At 30.1% G+C, this 18,552-nt stretch overlaps 2 protein-coding genes across 2 annotated transcripts; both read left to right on the top strand.

Moving 5' to 3' along the window:
* The first annotated feature begins 4,854 nt into the window (after positions 1-4,854).
* On the top strand, positions 4,855-9,646 carry LOC135959978 (BOS complex subunit NOMO1). The gene is made up of 7 exons (XM_065511143.1): positions 4,855-5,018; positions 5,218-5,764; positions 5,830-6,084; positions 6,156-6,792; positions 6,851-7,029; positions 7,096-8,039; positions 8,515-9,646. Exons 1-7 carry the CDS (start codon positions 4,873-4,875, stop codon positions 9,407-9,409), a joined length of 3,603 nt encoding a protein of 1,200 aa, XP_065367215.1. The 5' UTR covers positions 4,855-4,872; the 3' UTR covers positions 9,410-9,646.
* A 1,733-nt stretch (positions 9,647-11,379) lies between these two features.
* LOC135960840 (uncharacterized) lies at positions 11,380-17,049 on the top strand. The gene is made up of 3 exons (XM_065512238.1): positions 11,380-11,537; positions 11,665-12,467; positions 15,415-17,049. The coding sequence occupies exons 1-3, from the start codon at positions 11,453-11,455 to the stop codon at positions 15,568-15,570; spliced, it is 1,044 nt and encodes a 347-aa protein (XP_065368310.1). The 5' UTR covers positions 11,380-11,452; the 3' UTR covers positions 15,571-17,049.
* Positions 17,050-18,552: the final 1,503 nt, after the last annotated feature.

Here is an 18,552-nt window from a genome sequence, read left to right as displayed (position 1 = left end):
TGTAACTTCGTACACACTCACAATTGTACAAGTACATGCATATGTACATATATTTAAATCTAGATTCTAGAATAAAATGCAAGTTGCAATTGTTTTAAATTTCTCAAATTTCATATAAACATTTATTTTGTATTGTAGTAATCTTTAGTTACAATTTCTTTATAAATCAATGCATTTCAGCTTAATTGCTCTCTTTGGCTATTATACTCATTCGTCTACATATAGATTTCGGTTAGGAATTATCAGCTACTCGATGTTTTAAATACTACATTCACAATATCTAATAAATATATGCACTATTATGGGATTTTATTATCCATACGAAAGAAACATACATACATATGCCATTAGACTAGACTTTATGCGTAATTAGTTTGGTATTTTGTTTAAAACTCCTCGTATTGTTCTGTCCTCCTCTCATTCATACATTTAACACTGAAAATATAATGATGTGTATCTATAAAATTTTACCTTCGCGTAGTTTTAAATTTTGGTTTTACAATTATCTTTTGGCGACAGGTAGATTTTCTTCTTTCCTTTTTTTTAAAAAAAAGTTGTTATATTGTATTTCCAAAAATCGCACCTTTAATTAATGTGGGTGCATGTATTCCTAATGTAAACATATTAAATGTTGGTGATCATTCATAAAAGTAAATGTAGGGACTAAAATTTACATACACTTAAAAAATAAAACAATATCTAACAATATTATATGTATGTCCATTCAAAGCACATCATTTTGACATCTCTGGTGATCACAGATTGAGCATCAGATTTTAATATTTGAAAACAAACTTTTTATTTGTGTATATAGTAATTAGTCATGTCCGATTAATCCAACATCCTAATTAATAATAATTATGATTCATAAAAATGCTGATTAAGCAAACATTTTGATTATTGATATTCATAATTACCCAGCTATTTGAAAAGTGCCAATTGGAAACCTTAAACTATCTATATTACTCCTTGTACAACAAGCTAGTTCGCTGTGGCTGCTAAAGTGGTAGTTAAAGGTTATCATTTGCACTACATATCACCAGGGTATTCAGTAGGGATGCCAATCCCGATCCCGAAAATCCCGGGATTTTTCGGGATCGGGATTTCCCGAATCCCGGGATTTGTGAAAAAGAATCCCGGGATTTTTCGGGATTAACAAATCCCGAAATATTATGAGATTTTTTATATTTTAGGAAGATTTTTGAAGCACCCAAAATACTTAGAAAGCTAAATTTCAGCATATTTTTTTATAATACTAATCTGGCTTCAAATCCAAACGCAGACAGATTTTTTCATCGGAGAGCCTGTTAATGCACGTCTCCCTTGCATTAACAGGCTTTTACACAATTTACACTTTTACGAAATTTATGTTCAAGTTATTTTCTAAAGGGGACTAGGGGCAAATGTAGCCCGATTTCCGCAGTACTTTACAGTGTAATTTCAGAGTATTTACAACTTATTTTGTGCAAAATTTTATAAGGATTGCCGCATAATCAAGATATTTATGACTGCTCAAACAGTACTCCGGGGGACAATTGTATGGAGCTAGGGGAAATCATGGACCATTTTATTTTAATTTAACGCATTAGTTTTTGATTTGTTATGTTTTTACTTAAATATATTAATGATATAATAGTTTTTATTGTTGAATTTGATGTTTTTGACGTTTAACTAAAATCCCGAAGTCCCGAAAAATCCCGGGATCCCGAAATTTACATTTCCAAAATCCCGAATCCCGGGATTTGTAAAACCCAGTCCCGTTTGGCATCCCTAGTATTCAGTAACAAACAATAGTCAGATATTCGCCATAAGTTTTTATACCCTTCACCTTCGTGAGAAGGGTATATATGTATAGGTTTGTCATTCCGTTTGTAATTTTCACAATATAATTTTCCAACCCTATAAAGTATACATATACATATATTCCGGATCCTTATAGAGAGCGGAGTCGATTAAGCCATGTCCGTTTGTCTGGCTGTTAAAATCAACTTTCCGAAGCCCCAAATAACTTACACATGATTCATACATCAATATCTCCGGAATTCCTCCGGCTCTGTTGCTCGGTTGCTATTTTACCTATATCTGGATTACTAAGTCATTAATATAGACAATATGGATATCTAATGATAGATATTTCAAAGACCTTTGCAAGACGTAAGTTGGAAAAATATTTTTTAACCCGAATTTTTTTACCAAAAGTTTTTTTTCGCTAAATATTAAAAAAAATAGAATTTAAAAAAAAAAATTTAAAAAAATAAATCGAAAAATATTTTTTTCCAAAAAATGAAAAAAACAACTTTGATAAGAAAAATGTTGTTTACCTAAAAATATTTAAAATTTTTATTCTGAAGTATAACTTGGTGAAGTATAAGAAGAAAATACTTCTTCTAGATGCAGGATGTTTAGGCTGTGAAAACAGTGTAAGTACTGCTATTATCATGTTCGCAACTGTAATTTATTTTAATACAAAAATGATTGGAAGTTTTGAGCATAGAGAAATATACATAGAGCGGAAACTCTATGTATGTATATTACATAACTTATGACAGCATAGTTTCCGATCTATATGTATTTATCTATGGTTTTAAGCCATTCTGGAATAAAGTTATGAAAAATAAACTTAATTTTTTTATTTTTTTTTTTTAATTTTTTGATCATATATTTTAAAAGTGCAAAATTTTATGTGGTATTCAGATTATTCAATTTCAAAAATGAATTGCATATTTTTAAATTTGTGTTTATGAATTAAAGAATTATCATTAAATACAACTGGATTTATAGATTTAAGAATGTTTATATTGTAAAATTTAAGTGAAGTATATTTTTCAAAAAGTACATTATTTACCGATTTTTAAACGTTTAGAATTTGTTCCGAATTATTCATACAATTGCAACAAAGCAATTCGTCACATTTCGAATAGTATTTACATAATTAAAAACTTTATAAGTTTTTTATCGACTGTAACTGTAACGAAGTAATTTGTCACATTTGCGGCATGTAATTTGTAGAACTTGTAAAATAAAGTTAAATTATTTTTTTATAAAACGCAGTAAAAACAAACTCTTTTTTCCACGATTTAGACCCATTCTTAGTACGAATTTCTATGCCATTATATACGTTTTGGGAAATTCCTTTCATTTGTTATCCATTTTGTCTATACATGACTTAGTAATCAAGATATATGTAGGTAAATATGAGGTAGTCTTAGTTTTTTGCTTATATCTCAGCCATTTGTAAACCGATTTTAAATAGCAACCGAACCAGGAATTCTGTATATATGAGATCGCATATGAAAATGTTGAAATTACAAAAAGAATGACTTCTCATAGTGATAATATATCACTTAAACATTAACCATGAGTAGTGGATGAGTAGAAGTAAGGGTATATTAGTTTATTTATGTTCTGATGTGCCGAGTCTTAAATATCGTTGACCAAAGCATACTTTAAGATAAATATTGCAAACAAAAGGTTGGTGAAAAATATGTAAATATAGGTATATAATGATCGAAATGAAAAAGGTGCAAATTACAAACGGAATGACAAACTTATATATAACCTTACCAATCATAGTGAAGGGTATAAAAGTATGTAAGTGAACACAGCCTATTTATGTATGAAGAATAGCATTACGATTTAAAATACATAACGTCTTTCGCTAATATCTCAGCCATAAATATATCTCTTTGGCTGTTTTTAATTTTTAGACATATTCTACAAATTGTTTCTGAATGTTTGGTGGTTTCGGAAATTCAAATAAAATTCCAACTAGAATTTATATGAGGTTTATAGTTTATTAATTTAAACTAATTATTTTAAAATTATTCTAATATTTTTGAATTTACACGAAAGTTCCCGATACAGCGTTATAAGCTACTTTCGCATGATACCAATACTTTTTCTTTGCTAGAAATGTGAAAACATCATAAAAACCTTCAAGAAGGAGTATTTGATTCAGCCCACCAAATACACAACCCAGTACAACAGTATTGAGAAATGGTCTCAAACATAAGAAACTTTAATTTTAGTGGGGAACATCAACACCTTATTTTTCCTAATATTTGACGTATGGCTCTGTTATAAAATAAATAATAAATAAAACAAGCGGAACCATACCCTTTATTTAATATATCATGCATGTTCGTGAGTTAGCCTTTTGTCTTAAAAAGATGAAATGATTTATATGTTTTTAATATATTACATATTTTTTAAAGAAATTATAAAATTTGCTTCTAATTCATAAACATACATACCTAAATTTAGACTTTAGAATTACGTTTTAAAATCATAATTGCCTCCAAATTCTCTTCAGATAAATTGTACCTCCAATTACCAAGAATCAATCTTAATGCTGAAAACGACCTCGACACATACTTACATAGCGGGTACAATCAAGACGAGATTCCGTAACAACGGAAGAACAAATTTCTTATTATTCCAATACTCAATAAACTCGAAAAAATTAAAATAAAAAATTAACTGTTATTTCTGCTCGAGAAAATAAAAATCAAAAATTTAAAATGCATACATTTTATAAAAATCTAGTTCAAAACGAACACAATGGTATAATTGACGTTGCAACATCAATTATACCATTGTGTCGTTCTCTGATATTTTCTTGTACTTGCTTTTTTCTTTAAAAATTCAAAAATAACTGTTATTGGGTCTTCAAACCAATCATTATTCCCATAAGAAATACACAAGCGTGAGCGTGTGAGCCGTTTCACAATAAACAATATTCGGTAGGTCTGTAATCAGTATGGTAGCCCATTTGTGTCAGATGTTCACATTTTGAATTGTCATTTGACCGTCAAAACCTTTCATTGATGTGGCATCATTCTCCGGTTAATTTTTCATTAGTTGGCAGCAAAAATGAGGGTTCTCGGGAATGTATTCGTAGTTTTATTAATTAAATTATTAACTTTAATTGAAAATGTACAATTAAATGAAGTAATAGGATGTGGTGGTTTTATAAAAAGCCATGCCGATATAGATTTCTCCAAAGTTGAAGTGAAATTGTAAGTATTAGTTAAAACAAGATAAAGATGATCACAAAATTTTAGCCAGTTAGTCCGCTTTTTGACTTTACCTGTAAAAGTTAAAGATAAAAAACCAAAGTGTCTCAATGTATTAAGGCGTGACGACAGCATGAGACAATAACCTAGATTTAGCGGCTTTATCTTAAACAACATTGTCATAATCTAACATTTATTATAGATTAACGAAGCAAGGAGCTTTGAAAGATAAAACCGATTGTTCACCCTCAAATGGTTATTATTTTTTGCCTATTTATGACAAGGGTGAATATTTGTTAAAAATTTCGCCACCTCCCGGTTGGAGTTTTGAGCCCGAAGAGGTGAAATTGAATTTCAATGGCCAATCTGACATTTGCAGTCTGGGAAAAGATGTGAACTTTGTATTCAAAGGCTTTGGTATCACTGGTAAAGTGGCTTTAGGAAATGGTGGTGCAAAAGGCGTTAAGGTCGAATTAAAATCTGAAGATGGCAAAGATGTTAGGCACACCGTGACCGATGTTAATGGTATATTTTCGTTTACACCTATAATACCGGGCAAATATATTGTTAAAGCGACACATGCCCAATGGTATTTCGAAAAGGACGAATATACTGTCCTAGTTGAAGGTGGTAACACCGTTTTGCCAGAGAATTCCTTAGTTGTGTCTGGATTTGATGTTACTGGACGTTTTGAAACATCCGGACAATTGAACTCGGGTGTGGGTATAGCTTTGTTTGAAAGCAAATCGGTAAGTAGAGAAATGGAAGGAATTAATTCTTCAAATTAAATTTCGATTATATTTTCTTATTTAAGAATTCGAAGCCTTTGAGATGTAGCAAAAAAGATCTTAAAACCACTGTTACCAACACTGTATCCAGCTACGAAGCTGCTCCCTCCTGTTATGCTCAAGTTGACAAAAATGGAGATTATATGTTCAAAGATGTAGCTCCCGGAAAGTATTTGGTACAACCGGTCATTGAAGATGCTAATTTAAAATTAAATATCAAACCCTTGCATGTTGAATTTGAAGTTGGCAAAGATACTCTAGAGCTTAAACAGGAATTTAAGGTAATATTTCGATGATAAATGGAAACCTGGAATATTATTATATTTATTTCTCTTAAACTTAACTTTAATAGATAAGTGGTTTTAGCGTTACGGGTCAAGTATTGGATGGACCTCAAGGTTCTCCCATAGCTAAGGCTATTGTGAAATTAAATGGTCATAAAGAGGTTGTTACGGATAAGCAGGGTTCATTTGTGTTGGACAATGTTAATGCTGGTACATTCGCTCTACAAGTAGAAGCTGACAAATATGAATTTGTCGAACAACGAGTTAAACTGCAACTGACAGTACCATCATTGCCAGCTGTAACACCTTCAGCGTATGAAGTTTGCGGCAAAGTAGTCGCCAAAAAATCATACAAAGTTGGTATAACTAAACATGGTTCTACGTTCCACACCACCGCCAATACCAATGCTGAATCAGGAGTATGGTGTGCCTATTTACCTAGCGGCAAATTTAGCATTGAAGTTTTGACTACCGACAGTGACAAGTCAAATGGTGTACAATTCTTCCCCGTACAACAAGCGATCGAAGTTAACTCTCAACCTTTAAAGGATATAGTATTTTCACAACTCAGAGCTACCTTACAAGGCAAATTACATTGTTTACCAGACGCTCCCGTAGCTGCTTGCCTTAACACTGAAGTTACTTTACACAACTTGGACGCTAATGGCCAATTGACTGGTCAGAAACAAACAACCACAGCAGAAGGTAATTTTTTTTAAGGAACCAGTTACATAATTGAAATTAAAAATGTATATATATATAGGAGGAAAATACAGCTTTAAAAATGTTTTACCCGGACCATATGAAATTACTGTGCCCCAATCTAATTTGTGCTTCGATTCCACGCGTGTGCTTATCAATGTGGCTTCTGTCTCTGAAACCGCCCCCGATTTTGTACAACACGGTTATGAAGTCAACATTATTTCAAGTCATAGAGTTATAGTAAGTGGTTTCTTATTTTAAAAACAAAATATTTGTTATATTTCTACGATTTTCTCCTTATTGCAGATGAAATATTCCCATAGTTCTGCCAGCAGCTCGGAATCGTTTAAACTACTTTCTGGAGTTAATACATTCTGCGTACCGAAATTCGGCTCATATTCGATCAAGTTAGAAGGCTGTCATTTATATAACGACGAGGAATTGCCCTCAACTTTCGATACATCTAACACTAATCCTATCATCATAAATGCCAAGGCGCATAAAGTGGGTGTCCGTGTATTATCACCCGATCCAAGTGTGGATTCTTTACAGCTTTCAATTGAATCTACCACTTTGGGCAAACAACTTGTTACACCTGCTTCTGAATCGCACAAAGTAGATGGCAAATATGCCTACCGTTTTGAGACACATCTGAAACCTGAAGAAGTATTACGCATTACACCTAAAAGTGATATTTTACTCTTCGAGCCATCTACTAAGGAAATTGTTGGCACCAACGATTGTGTTGATGTGGCCTTTAATTTCATCGCCTCTAAAGGTTTAATTTTGCGCGGTAAAGTTGTGCCTGCCATTAAAGATGCCAAGATCACTTTATCATTTCCCAAAAACCCTGAATTGACTTCCGAGACCAGTGTCACTTCTGTTAGTGGTGAATTTAAATTCGGTCCTATTAACGATAAATTGTATTACGAACTTAAAGGCGAAAAAGAATCATATGTATTCTCAGACTATAATCCTTCATCAAATTCCTTTAGTGTCCACAAACTATGCGAGATCATTGTTAAAGTTAAAGATGAAACAGGCAAAGATTTAAGTGGTGTTTTGGTGTCTTTGAGTGGCTCGGAAAGTTATCGTAAAAATTTAATCACCTCCGATGATGGTTCGATAAACTTCCACTCATTATCGCCCTCTCAGTATTTCTTAAGACCTATGTTAAAAGAATTTAAATTTGAGCCAAATTCAAAAATGGTCGACTTGAAGGATGGCGAAACTTTCGAAATCGAAATGATGTAAGTTGAAATGTTAACATGTAAGAGTGTTACATCGTATCTACTGTTTATACATTCACCTCAATAATTGAATTCTTAAAATTGTTTGCAATCTGTGATAAAAACAAGTAAAAGTGCTAAATTCGGCTGGGCCGAATCTTATATACCCTTCACCAAAGTAAACTTTAAGATACATATTAAAACCAATCTTGGATATATTTGTGGGAAGATATTCTCGATTTTAAATAGCAGCAAAGTTATTTGGGGGCTTTGGAAAGTTGATTTCATCATACAAACAGACTCCGCTATCTATACCGATCCATAATATACATATATAATGTATGGGGTCGCAAATACAAAAATGTGAAAATTACAAACTTATATATTATTTATCTCATCAATCATGGTGAAGGGTATAAAAAAAGTGATAAAAAGTTATTTTACTAAAAAAATGTTGACATTCGCCATTAAAATTATTATTATATTTTTATTATAGTGGCAAACGTGTGGCATATTCCGTTTTTGGCACTGTTACTTCCCTAAATGGTGAACCTTTTGCCCAGGTCAATATCGAAGCTACAGCAAGTGAAAAATGCTCTCACCACCAAGAGGAGGCAATTACAGAAAATAATGGCAAATATCGTTTGAGAGGCTTAAATCCAGGTTGTGAATATACCGTACGCGTCAAGGATGCAGGCGTTTCAGGAAATAATGTTGATCGTTCCATACCAGTGCAACGCATTGTAGAAATTGCCACTCAAGATGTTCAAAATGTGAATTTCTTGGCAATTTCTCCTTTAAAAATTGTCGATGTAACAGCTCGTATTACCGCAGCCTCTAATGATTTCTACAAAACTTTAAGATTGGTAATGTATCGTAAGGGCTCATACGATTCGCCTGTTTATTCTCAGCGCTTGGAAACCCCACTCAATCCCAAGGCACGTTCTAATCCTGGAATTATGGTATTTTTGCCACGCATACCTTTGGATGGCAAAACCTATATTGTGGAATTGCGATCTTCGTTGTCGGACAAGACCTACTCATACACTGTTCCCTCCCAACAGTTTGTGGCTGATACTGGTTCGGTTTTCGTTGAACTAGATTTTACGCCCGATGTAAAATCATATGAAACGGATCTTAATCAAAATTCAATATCCGCCTTGATTCTATTGGCTTTGGTTTCTATAGCGTTTTTCAAGCAGGACATCGCCGTGGGTTTTCTAGATTTCGTTTGGTCGAAGATCAGTGCTATTGCCGATGATTTCGCTCAGAAGCAGAAAAACCAAGCCAAAAACAATGTCAGAAAGGTCGAACCGATCAATCAAAAGGAAATCGAACAAATGGCCGAGCAAATCAATAACATTAAAAAGAAAAAGACTAAAAAAATCTAAAAAGAAAATGAATTTAACTTAACAAATTTAAAAATATAATCTCTTGATATTCGAGAGATTTGTAATTAATTGATTTTTTAGCTTTATTAATAAAACAATTTGTGTTTCGTGGGTATTTTTTCTTTATGTTTAAAAATATTTAAAAAACATTTTACAAATCGAAAAATTAATTTAAAATAAATAAATAAATAGAAAAATGTTTAAACATACATTTGTGTATGTTTAATTAAATAAAAATACACAGTATTTAACTACTTTCTAAGAGGAAACTTATTTGTTAAAATGAACTTATAATAGAGTATAATCAGTTGAGATTTTGCAAAAATTTTAGTATTCCAGGATCTTCCATAGATCTATAATGTCTGTAACAAAATTAAAACAGAAGTCAGTTTAGTTTTTTTAAAAGCTTAATTTGTAAATCAATTTTATTGCTCTTACCCATAGTGTATGTGGCCGCCACTTGGACAATTTTGATAGTATTTTCCAAAATATTGTATGGCCCATATAAAAGCAGTGCCCACAAAGAATGCTACAACAATCAGCTTTACTTTAATCCAATAAATCCACGATAAAGCATACCAACCATGGAATGGGTCTGAAAAAATTTCAAAAGTAAAAGTCATTTCAAAAGAACGTTAATAATATTACGTTTCGGATTTGTAATTTAATAAAATTTGTTACACATATTGTCTGTTTTTCATTAACATTTTCTTAGTCAGTTTATTTAGACAAATGTTCACTAGCTTCTACATAATTTAAATATTTAATTTTAGTTGCACGAATTTGTTGGTGTAATTATTGAAAAGTGAAAAGTGTTAATAATAATGACTAAATGAAGTCTTTGTAAACAAATCATCGTGATGATGTAATTTATGAATAGTAAAAAGTACTCTAATTATTATACAATTATCCAAAGAGAAATTCAAATTATTTTAATAAAACCAAGGTATGATACTTTAAAGATTAAAAATAATTTTTGGTGAATGAAAATTTTTGGAAAAACAACGTGCAATTGGAATTCGTCAAATGTACACATTTTCGAAACACGTATGTACTTACATAAGAAATAGTGTCCTGTTTTACGTCGTCTACTTTCCACATCATGTAAGCTCGTATCTATGGCAGTAGAATTTTCCGCAAAATTATTGTAGGCTTTAGAACTATAGACACAAATTATACAAATACTTAATACTAAAATCATTGTGAAACCCTTCATTTTTAACGTTTAAAATTGAGCACTTTATAATCACTGCACTTTTCCGCAAACTCGAATTGAAATAAATATGAATGCTACCATAACAAAGTTTAACGATTAACTATTTGTGATACAATTGCATGGTAGTTTTATAACTTTTGCCACAAAAGAATGTGTTAATTGAATAAACATTTATCAATGGTCAACGGCTTAAAAAGCAAAGAAAGTCAGTCGTAATAAGAGGGCTGTCAAAGTTAAGGTTTGAAAATGTTAAATGGTAGCAAAGCAATGTTTAGAAATATATGTAACTAAAACCTTATTGAAGGCATTATTTAAAGTATATTTAATTAGTAATTGGTTTGGTGGGTGTAAAATATATGTAATTAATAAAATTTAATAGCTATAGCTAGTTATGTTTATAATAAAATATGTTTTTATCTTTTTTTATTTTTTGTTTAATTTTTTAATATGAGAATAATTGAATTTAAATTCCGAGGATATATTTTTATTTTAGAGTCCATTTGTTTTATCTTTGGAATTGGAAAAATAATAATAGTATAATATAGAGAGAAACTGTATGTAGTTCATATCAATTATAGTTATTTAAATTTGTTTTATAACGTACTTATTATCAACGATATGGCAACTTTTATTTGTTCATTGTCAGCGTTTTCCTGTGAAATCGCTAGTCTGGTATTATTGTTTATTTTCGATAATTGTAGTGTTTGTCATCTCTAAAAAAAATGATTCTAAAAAAACTTTTTCTTTTGTGAAATATTTTTTTCTGTGAAATTTTTTCTCCAAACTTTGCACCTGTACAAATAGTAAATGGCAGCATAATAATAATAATGAATAAATTCAGATTTTGCAGCTACTATTTATTTGCTTTATTATTAAATTCGTGTTGGCTGCTAAGCTATGGCTACAGAAATAGTAAGTTTCTACTTACACTAATAATACATTCTGCAGAAATGTAAACTAAAATTAAGCTGAAAAAAACTTGTTTTTAATGCGTACATGCAATTAATTCTATACAATTTTTCATTTACATTGTTTACAGTACGACTGGAAGATAATTTGTGTGCAGATCGTATCTTTAAATATTTCCAGGGTTCGTCAATGACATTGAAAGAAGATCGTGATTCGGCAGCTATTATAACACAGGTGTGGAACACTACCATGCCAGGATATTATTCCTCCAACAAAATACGCTATGATTGTGAATTTAAAGTGAACAGTGAGGAGCCAAATCGTCCTCCCCGTGGCATATACACAGTAATAACACGTTTGAAATTTCGCCATGATCCTGTGAAAAATGAATGCTTGGACTATATACAGTTTCGCAATGGCAACCGTTCACCGAGTGAGCGTATTTGCAATGATATCTCCATAGATGGGCCGGCTGGACGTTTGATATTCGATCAACGTAATAAAGATGTAAGCGTACTAATACATATCGATAAAAAGAGAATGATAACGGAGCCCCTGGAGTTGCGTATGGTGATGACGGCTCATTCGGAATGTAAATATACGGGAGATTTCCTATGTGAACCCACAAATCCATATACATGTATATCACGTTATTTTGTACGTGACAACGTTACCAACTGCATGTATCCATGTCGTGATGAGGTGTCTTGTTTTCATGATGCCATCACTTTGGAAGAGATTGACACAACAAATGTCGCCATATCGGCCATAACGTCACTGATATTTACAATGTTGGGCGTAGGATTTTGCATTTGGATCTGTTGGAAATACTGGAATTGTATAACGGTGCAACAGCATGCACACGAAGCATCAGCTGTGACAAATCGTCAACGTCGCCAACGTTCACATCAACATAGAAGTAGTGGACAAAGGGTAAGTTTAGTTTTAGGGAATAGTAAAAGTTTTTCAAGAAACATTCGACAATTTTTGTAAAAAAAAAAATTGGGAATCAATTAAAATTTTTTAGAAATGTCCAACAGATTTTCCTGAAATGGTCTGCATTTGGTACAAATCGTTCATTTACGACAATAGAGTCATAACACAAAAAACATAGTATTGAATATTCAATTATACTTTAAATAATTTTAAAGCTGGTTATCATTTTTCGTAACGATTTACCTATTGTCCGTTAAGGAAATAATGTGATTAAATTAAATTTTAATAGTTTTCAATAAACTCAATTATTGAACATTTTTTAAATTTTTGAAATCATTATGAGTATAATTTATATGTGATAATTGTTTTCAAAACAAATTATTTAAAATAGCAATATTACATCAATATCGTTGTCAAGAATATTATATAAAATTATAATCGGCCTATAAGGGATAACATTCTCGCTATCATATCGTTCTTTAGTTTATAGAGAATGTACAAGAATGATTTCTGTAAAATATACAGCGAAAATAACGAATCTACTTTAATTTCAGTGGTAAATTGACAGCCTTTACCATTTAAAAATTGTGTTTTTTTTTTATTATATCACTGAGATTGATTTTTAAGTTAATGTTTAAGAGAAACAGAAAAGAAAGAGTTATTTATAATTTATTTCGTAAAGGTCAAGTATAACTTTTATTTGCGAATTTGAATGGCAAAAATTCACTTGATGTAAATCAACGCTTAAATAATATGTCATTGAATTTAAAATTTCCAATTTTACAAAAATTCGACAATTTAAAAAAAAATATCATCAATTTAGCTAACAAAAAAATCTAATTAGGAAATTTTACAAAAAACTTTTTTTTAAATCAAAAATTTTAGAAAAAATCATGACTTTTTAAAATCCAAAATTTTAAAAAAATTCACATATTTTACAATAAAAATCGTTAATTCGACAATTAAAAATATTTCGCAATTTTTTTTTAAAAAAGTCCATAATCGAGACCAGAGTTGGGGGTAGTGCACTAAATGTTGAGTGCAATCAACATTTCACTAGCACTAAATATTATTTAAAAAAATATAATTTTAACTAATTTTCATCAGCTTTAGTGGTAGTGAAGCTTATAAATAGTTAAAAAATTTAACAATAACTAAAAAAAAAGCTTCAATAATTTTCTTTGCACTAATATATTCAAAATTAGTTATCATGAAGTTATTCCAGTTTAAACTAGAATATTAAATATACAGATGTTTGTTGAGCAAGCTTCAAAGTGTTTTTCAGCATCCGAAGAAAAAATAACACAAAAAACACTGATAATGTAGGATTCTTAGATTTTGGGGAAATTGACAGTAAGTGAAAAAGTTATTGAAGAAATTACTTATTTATTAACATCTTCAATATTAGGACCTTCAACCTTTGTGCAGAAAGATGGCATAGAAAGTGAAATACGTGCGTTCCTTTTAAGCTCGGACACTGATATTTGCAGTCTCAAAAAATATCCAATAATAAGGCAAATGTTGTTTTAAATTTAACACGCCTTTGGCTACTCTGCTCCAGTAGAGCGTTTATTTTCTTTTAGTGGAATGGTGGATTCTCCTCGGAGAAATAAATTAAGTGATTCGTATTTCGAAAAGCTTGTTTTACTTAAAGCCAATAATCGCTAATTATTTTCTGTGTAATTGCTTATTTTTCTTTTTATTGTAATGTGTGTATTTATATACCGCTTTTACGTTTTTTCCTTAAATATATTAACTTAAACTGTGAATAGAGTAAAACATTTCTTTGTTGAAAAAAATAGTGCAGGAATATTTTTTTAACTAAAAATTTTAGTGTAGAAAAAATTATTTCATTAGGCTGCAAAAAAAAACAATTTTAACTATTTTCAAAATATTATTAGTTAAAAAATGTTAACTACACTATCACTATTATTGAGTGAGTCTTATATTTTTCAACTCATCACTAAACATTAAAAAAATTAGTGAATTATTTTACACTACCACTAACTATTAGTGATAGTTAAAAATTAGTGCACTACCCCCAACTATGGTCGATACAAAGAGGGTACGTTCGTAAACGCAGTAAATTTGTGCATCAGTGCCGCAGTTATGCTAAGTTTTGTTGCTGATACGTGATCAGGTGTTGCAGATGCTTTGCTACTGCGCAACAACTGCACAGAGTTTGCTTTTTCGAACGTTCAGCAAAATTTTCGGCTCTTTTATTCCTTTGTTATTTCAAAGTCTGGCTTAATTTTTGACAACACCTTTCCCAAAAAACAAGGTGTTGTTGATTTCTTGAATCGAATAAATGCGTAAGCGACACTTCGTGGTAACTAGACTTGAGCTTTTAGTTTATAGTTCAAAAATGAACTAGGTACTAATTCAATCGCTCTTTTTGATTTTAAACGACCTACAATTAAGGTTTGGTCTGCAGGAATATTTAAATATCAAATTTGGTATTTACGGAAATCAGGTTAAAGTATAATAAAACACGGATAAATAACAATAAAATTTGTATGTCAACAAGCTTCAGCAAAGCCAATAAACAGAATACTACTAGCTAATGCAGTGGTCCCAAAAGGAAATTTTCGAAATAACGAAAAAATTACTGTCAGAAGGAGTATAAAAAAAACTTGAAAAACAACATACAAATTTTGGTAATTTCAGTGTGGACGTTTAGATAATTTTAGTTCATAGTTCAAAAGGTATTTTCGTTTATTTCGGTAGTAATATTTTAGTGGTATCGGTAATTATAGATACTTCGGTAAATTTCAATAGCAATAAAAAATCTAGAAAAACATTCAGAGGTCTGCTACAAGTTGATTTTTGTGAAAATGAAAAAAGGTGCCCTAAAAAAGGTGTAAATTAAGTAAACAAAGACCTTTGATGTTATTCTCGTATGCCTTTAAATTTAACCAATTTCTATGATTAATTATTTTTTTAGGAAGTTCCTGTTATAGAATTACCTGCGGCTCCATCATTTGGTAGTGCTTCAACTGTACCCGTTCATAGTTTAGAAATGAACCATCAACAACAACAGGGTGAAGAAACGCCAAAAGATTTACCACCCAGCTATGAATCACTGTTTCCAGATAGATAAATTCCAGTTACTTCCAAAAGCAACGAATTTACATTCAATGTGTTCAAAGTCAAACACAAAAACTACTACTTCTACAAAAAGAAAATAAAAATCACGTACGTACATCATCTATCTAGAATACAAACAACAAAACTAATAAATAAAGCAATTTAAAAAGCGCACACATTATCTTCCGTTAAAAATGCCAGGTGCAAACAAAAACTAAAAAAAAAACTTATTACAAATATTTAAAATAGATGGAGAACAAATGCAATTATTAACAAGTCAAATTATTTTTTAAGCTGCCTTTGAAACTCAATCAATTACTAAATGTACATATTAAATGCAGAAGCAAAAAGAAAAAAAATACAACAACTTTTAGTAGAATCTCATCTGAATTAAATCATAAAATATACATATTTAAAAAATATATATATATATAAAAACAAACACACACATACAAAGTGCATTCAATTGTACATTGATTTGCATTACTGAAACATAAAAAAACTACAATCTCTCCAAACTCGAAATAACTTAAATGTGTATGTTAATTATCTAAATTAATTATAAGTTATATGTAAATATGTCTAATCTATATACTATAAATGGTAGTTAAATATTTGTTTGTAGTTTGTCCAAAAACAAAATTAAAATATGTATTGAAAATAATGTTATTGATCGATTCATATGTGTCCAAATGTGGTTCAAAATATTTCCCTACTTTTATGTCGTTTTACCCAAAAGTGTAGACTTAAAACAAAAATCAATTAAAATTAGTTGTTAGTTAAAAACGAAAAACAAAATACAAAGGCATAAAAATACCAATATTAATTTTAACATTTTATTTATAAGATCTTAGTTTTAATAGATGAGCTTGCTGCAGTAACTGTATAAGCCAAAATTTTTAAAACTTTGCAGTCATTTTCCTCAAAACTTTATTTTTGTGGTATATCGAGTTGCTGCTCTATGACTCTACAATTGTTTTTATTATATGAAGAATATGTACTTTCAAAAACCCCACATCACAAATATTATTTTTTGTTTGTTTTTTCTATTTAAACTATTATTCATAGATGAATACACATAGATCAGAAACTCTCCTATCAAAGACCTAACTCAGTAAAAAAAATTATATGAAAACAATAACAACACTCGTACATGTGATTATTTTCAATAATTGTTTTGTTTGAGTTTTTTTCTAGTTTCCGCTCTATGAATATTTATCTATGCTATTATTATGTACCTGCTTCCACTCGAAATATTTTTGTTTCTTAATACATACAACTTTCTTAAGTATTCTTGAAAGAAATTTTATGTATTCACACAAGCATTTAAATAAGTAACCTTGAAAATATTCAAATTATTCCACTTTTCTAAATGCAGCTTTATTATTTATTATTTTTAAGATTTCTATTTTATTATTATTTTGTTTTTTTTTATTGTAATTAAGCTAACACCCATAGTATATAAATAAAAATTAACCAAAAATTTAAAAAATATGCATTTTTATTTTAAAATTTATTTATAGTTGAAATCACACAGAGGTCCTACAAGAAAAATTACAATAATCTGAGATCACTCATATTTGCTTCCAATCGTTAACAAGAGGTCCTAGAAGAAAAAGGGTAATAATCTGTGATCACTCATATTTCCACCAAATATCGATTTTTATATGAAAAATCTAAAATCATTAATATTTCGTTAATAAGAGGTCCTAGAAGAAAAACAACAATAATCTGTGATCAAAATATCGATGAAATCCTCATATCGATGTGATCCTCATATTTCCCACCAAATTTCGGATTTTATATGAAAAATCTAAAATCACTCATAGATCGTTTATAAGAGGTCCTATATGAAAAAGGACAATAATCTGTGATCACACATATTTCCTATCAAATATCGATTTTTATATGAAAAATCTAAAATCACTCATAGAACGTTAATAAGAGGTCCTAGATGAAAAAGGACAATAATCTGTGATCACTCATATTTCCCAACAAATTTCGATTTTTATATGAAAAATCTAAAATCTTTCATATATCGTTAATAAGAGGTCCGAGAAGAAAATGGGCAATAATCTGTGATCACTCATATATCCCACCAAATATCGATTTTTATATCAAAAACCTAAAATCACTCATAAATCATTAATAAGAGGTCCTAGATGAAAAAGGACAATAATCTGTGATCCTCATATTTCCCACCAAATATCGATTTTTATATGAAAAAATCTAAAATCACTGATATTTCGTTAATAAAAGGTCCTAGAAGAAAATTAACAATAATCTGTGATCACTCATATTTCCACCAAATATCGATTTTTATATGAAAAATCTAAAATCATTAATATTTCGTTAATAAGAGGTCCTAGAAGAAAAACAACAATAATCTGTGATCAAAATATCGATGAAATCCTCATATCGATGTGATCCTCATATTTCCCACCAAATTTCGGATTTTATATGAAAAATCTAAAATCACTCATAGATCGTTTATAAGAGGTCCTATATGAAAAAGGACAATAATCTGTGATTACTCATATTTCCTACCAAATTTAGATTTTTATATGAAAAATCTAAAATCACTCATAGATCGTTTGTAAGAGGTCCTATATGAAAAAGGACAATAATCTGTGATCACTCATATTTCCCAACAAATTTCGATTTTTATATGAAAAATCTAAAATCACTCATAAATCATTAATAAGAGGTCCTAGATGAAAAAGGACAATAATCTGTGATCACTCATATTTCCTACCAAATATCGATTTTTCTATGAAAAATCTAAAATCACTAATATTTCGTTAATAAGTGGTCCTAGATGAAAAAGGGTAATAATCTGTGATCACTCATATTTCCTATCAAATATCGATTTTTATATGAAAAATCTGAAATCACTCATAGATCGTTAATAAGAGGTCCTAGATGAAAAAGGGTAATAATCTGTGATTACTCATATTTCCTATCAAATATCGACTTTTATATGAAAAATCTAAAA

The sequence above is a fragment of the Calliphora vicina genome, chromosome 5, assembly GCF_958450345.1.
Source record: "Calliphora vicina chromosome 5, idCalVici1.1, whole genome shotgun sequence".
NCBI lineage: Eukaryota > Metazoa > Arthropoda > Insecta > Diptera > Calliphoridae > Calliphora > Calliphora vicina.
Note: the sequence above shows the minus strand (reverse complement) of the source record. Positions and strands in the feature narration are given on the sequence as shown.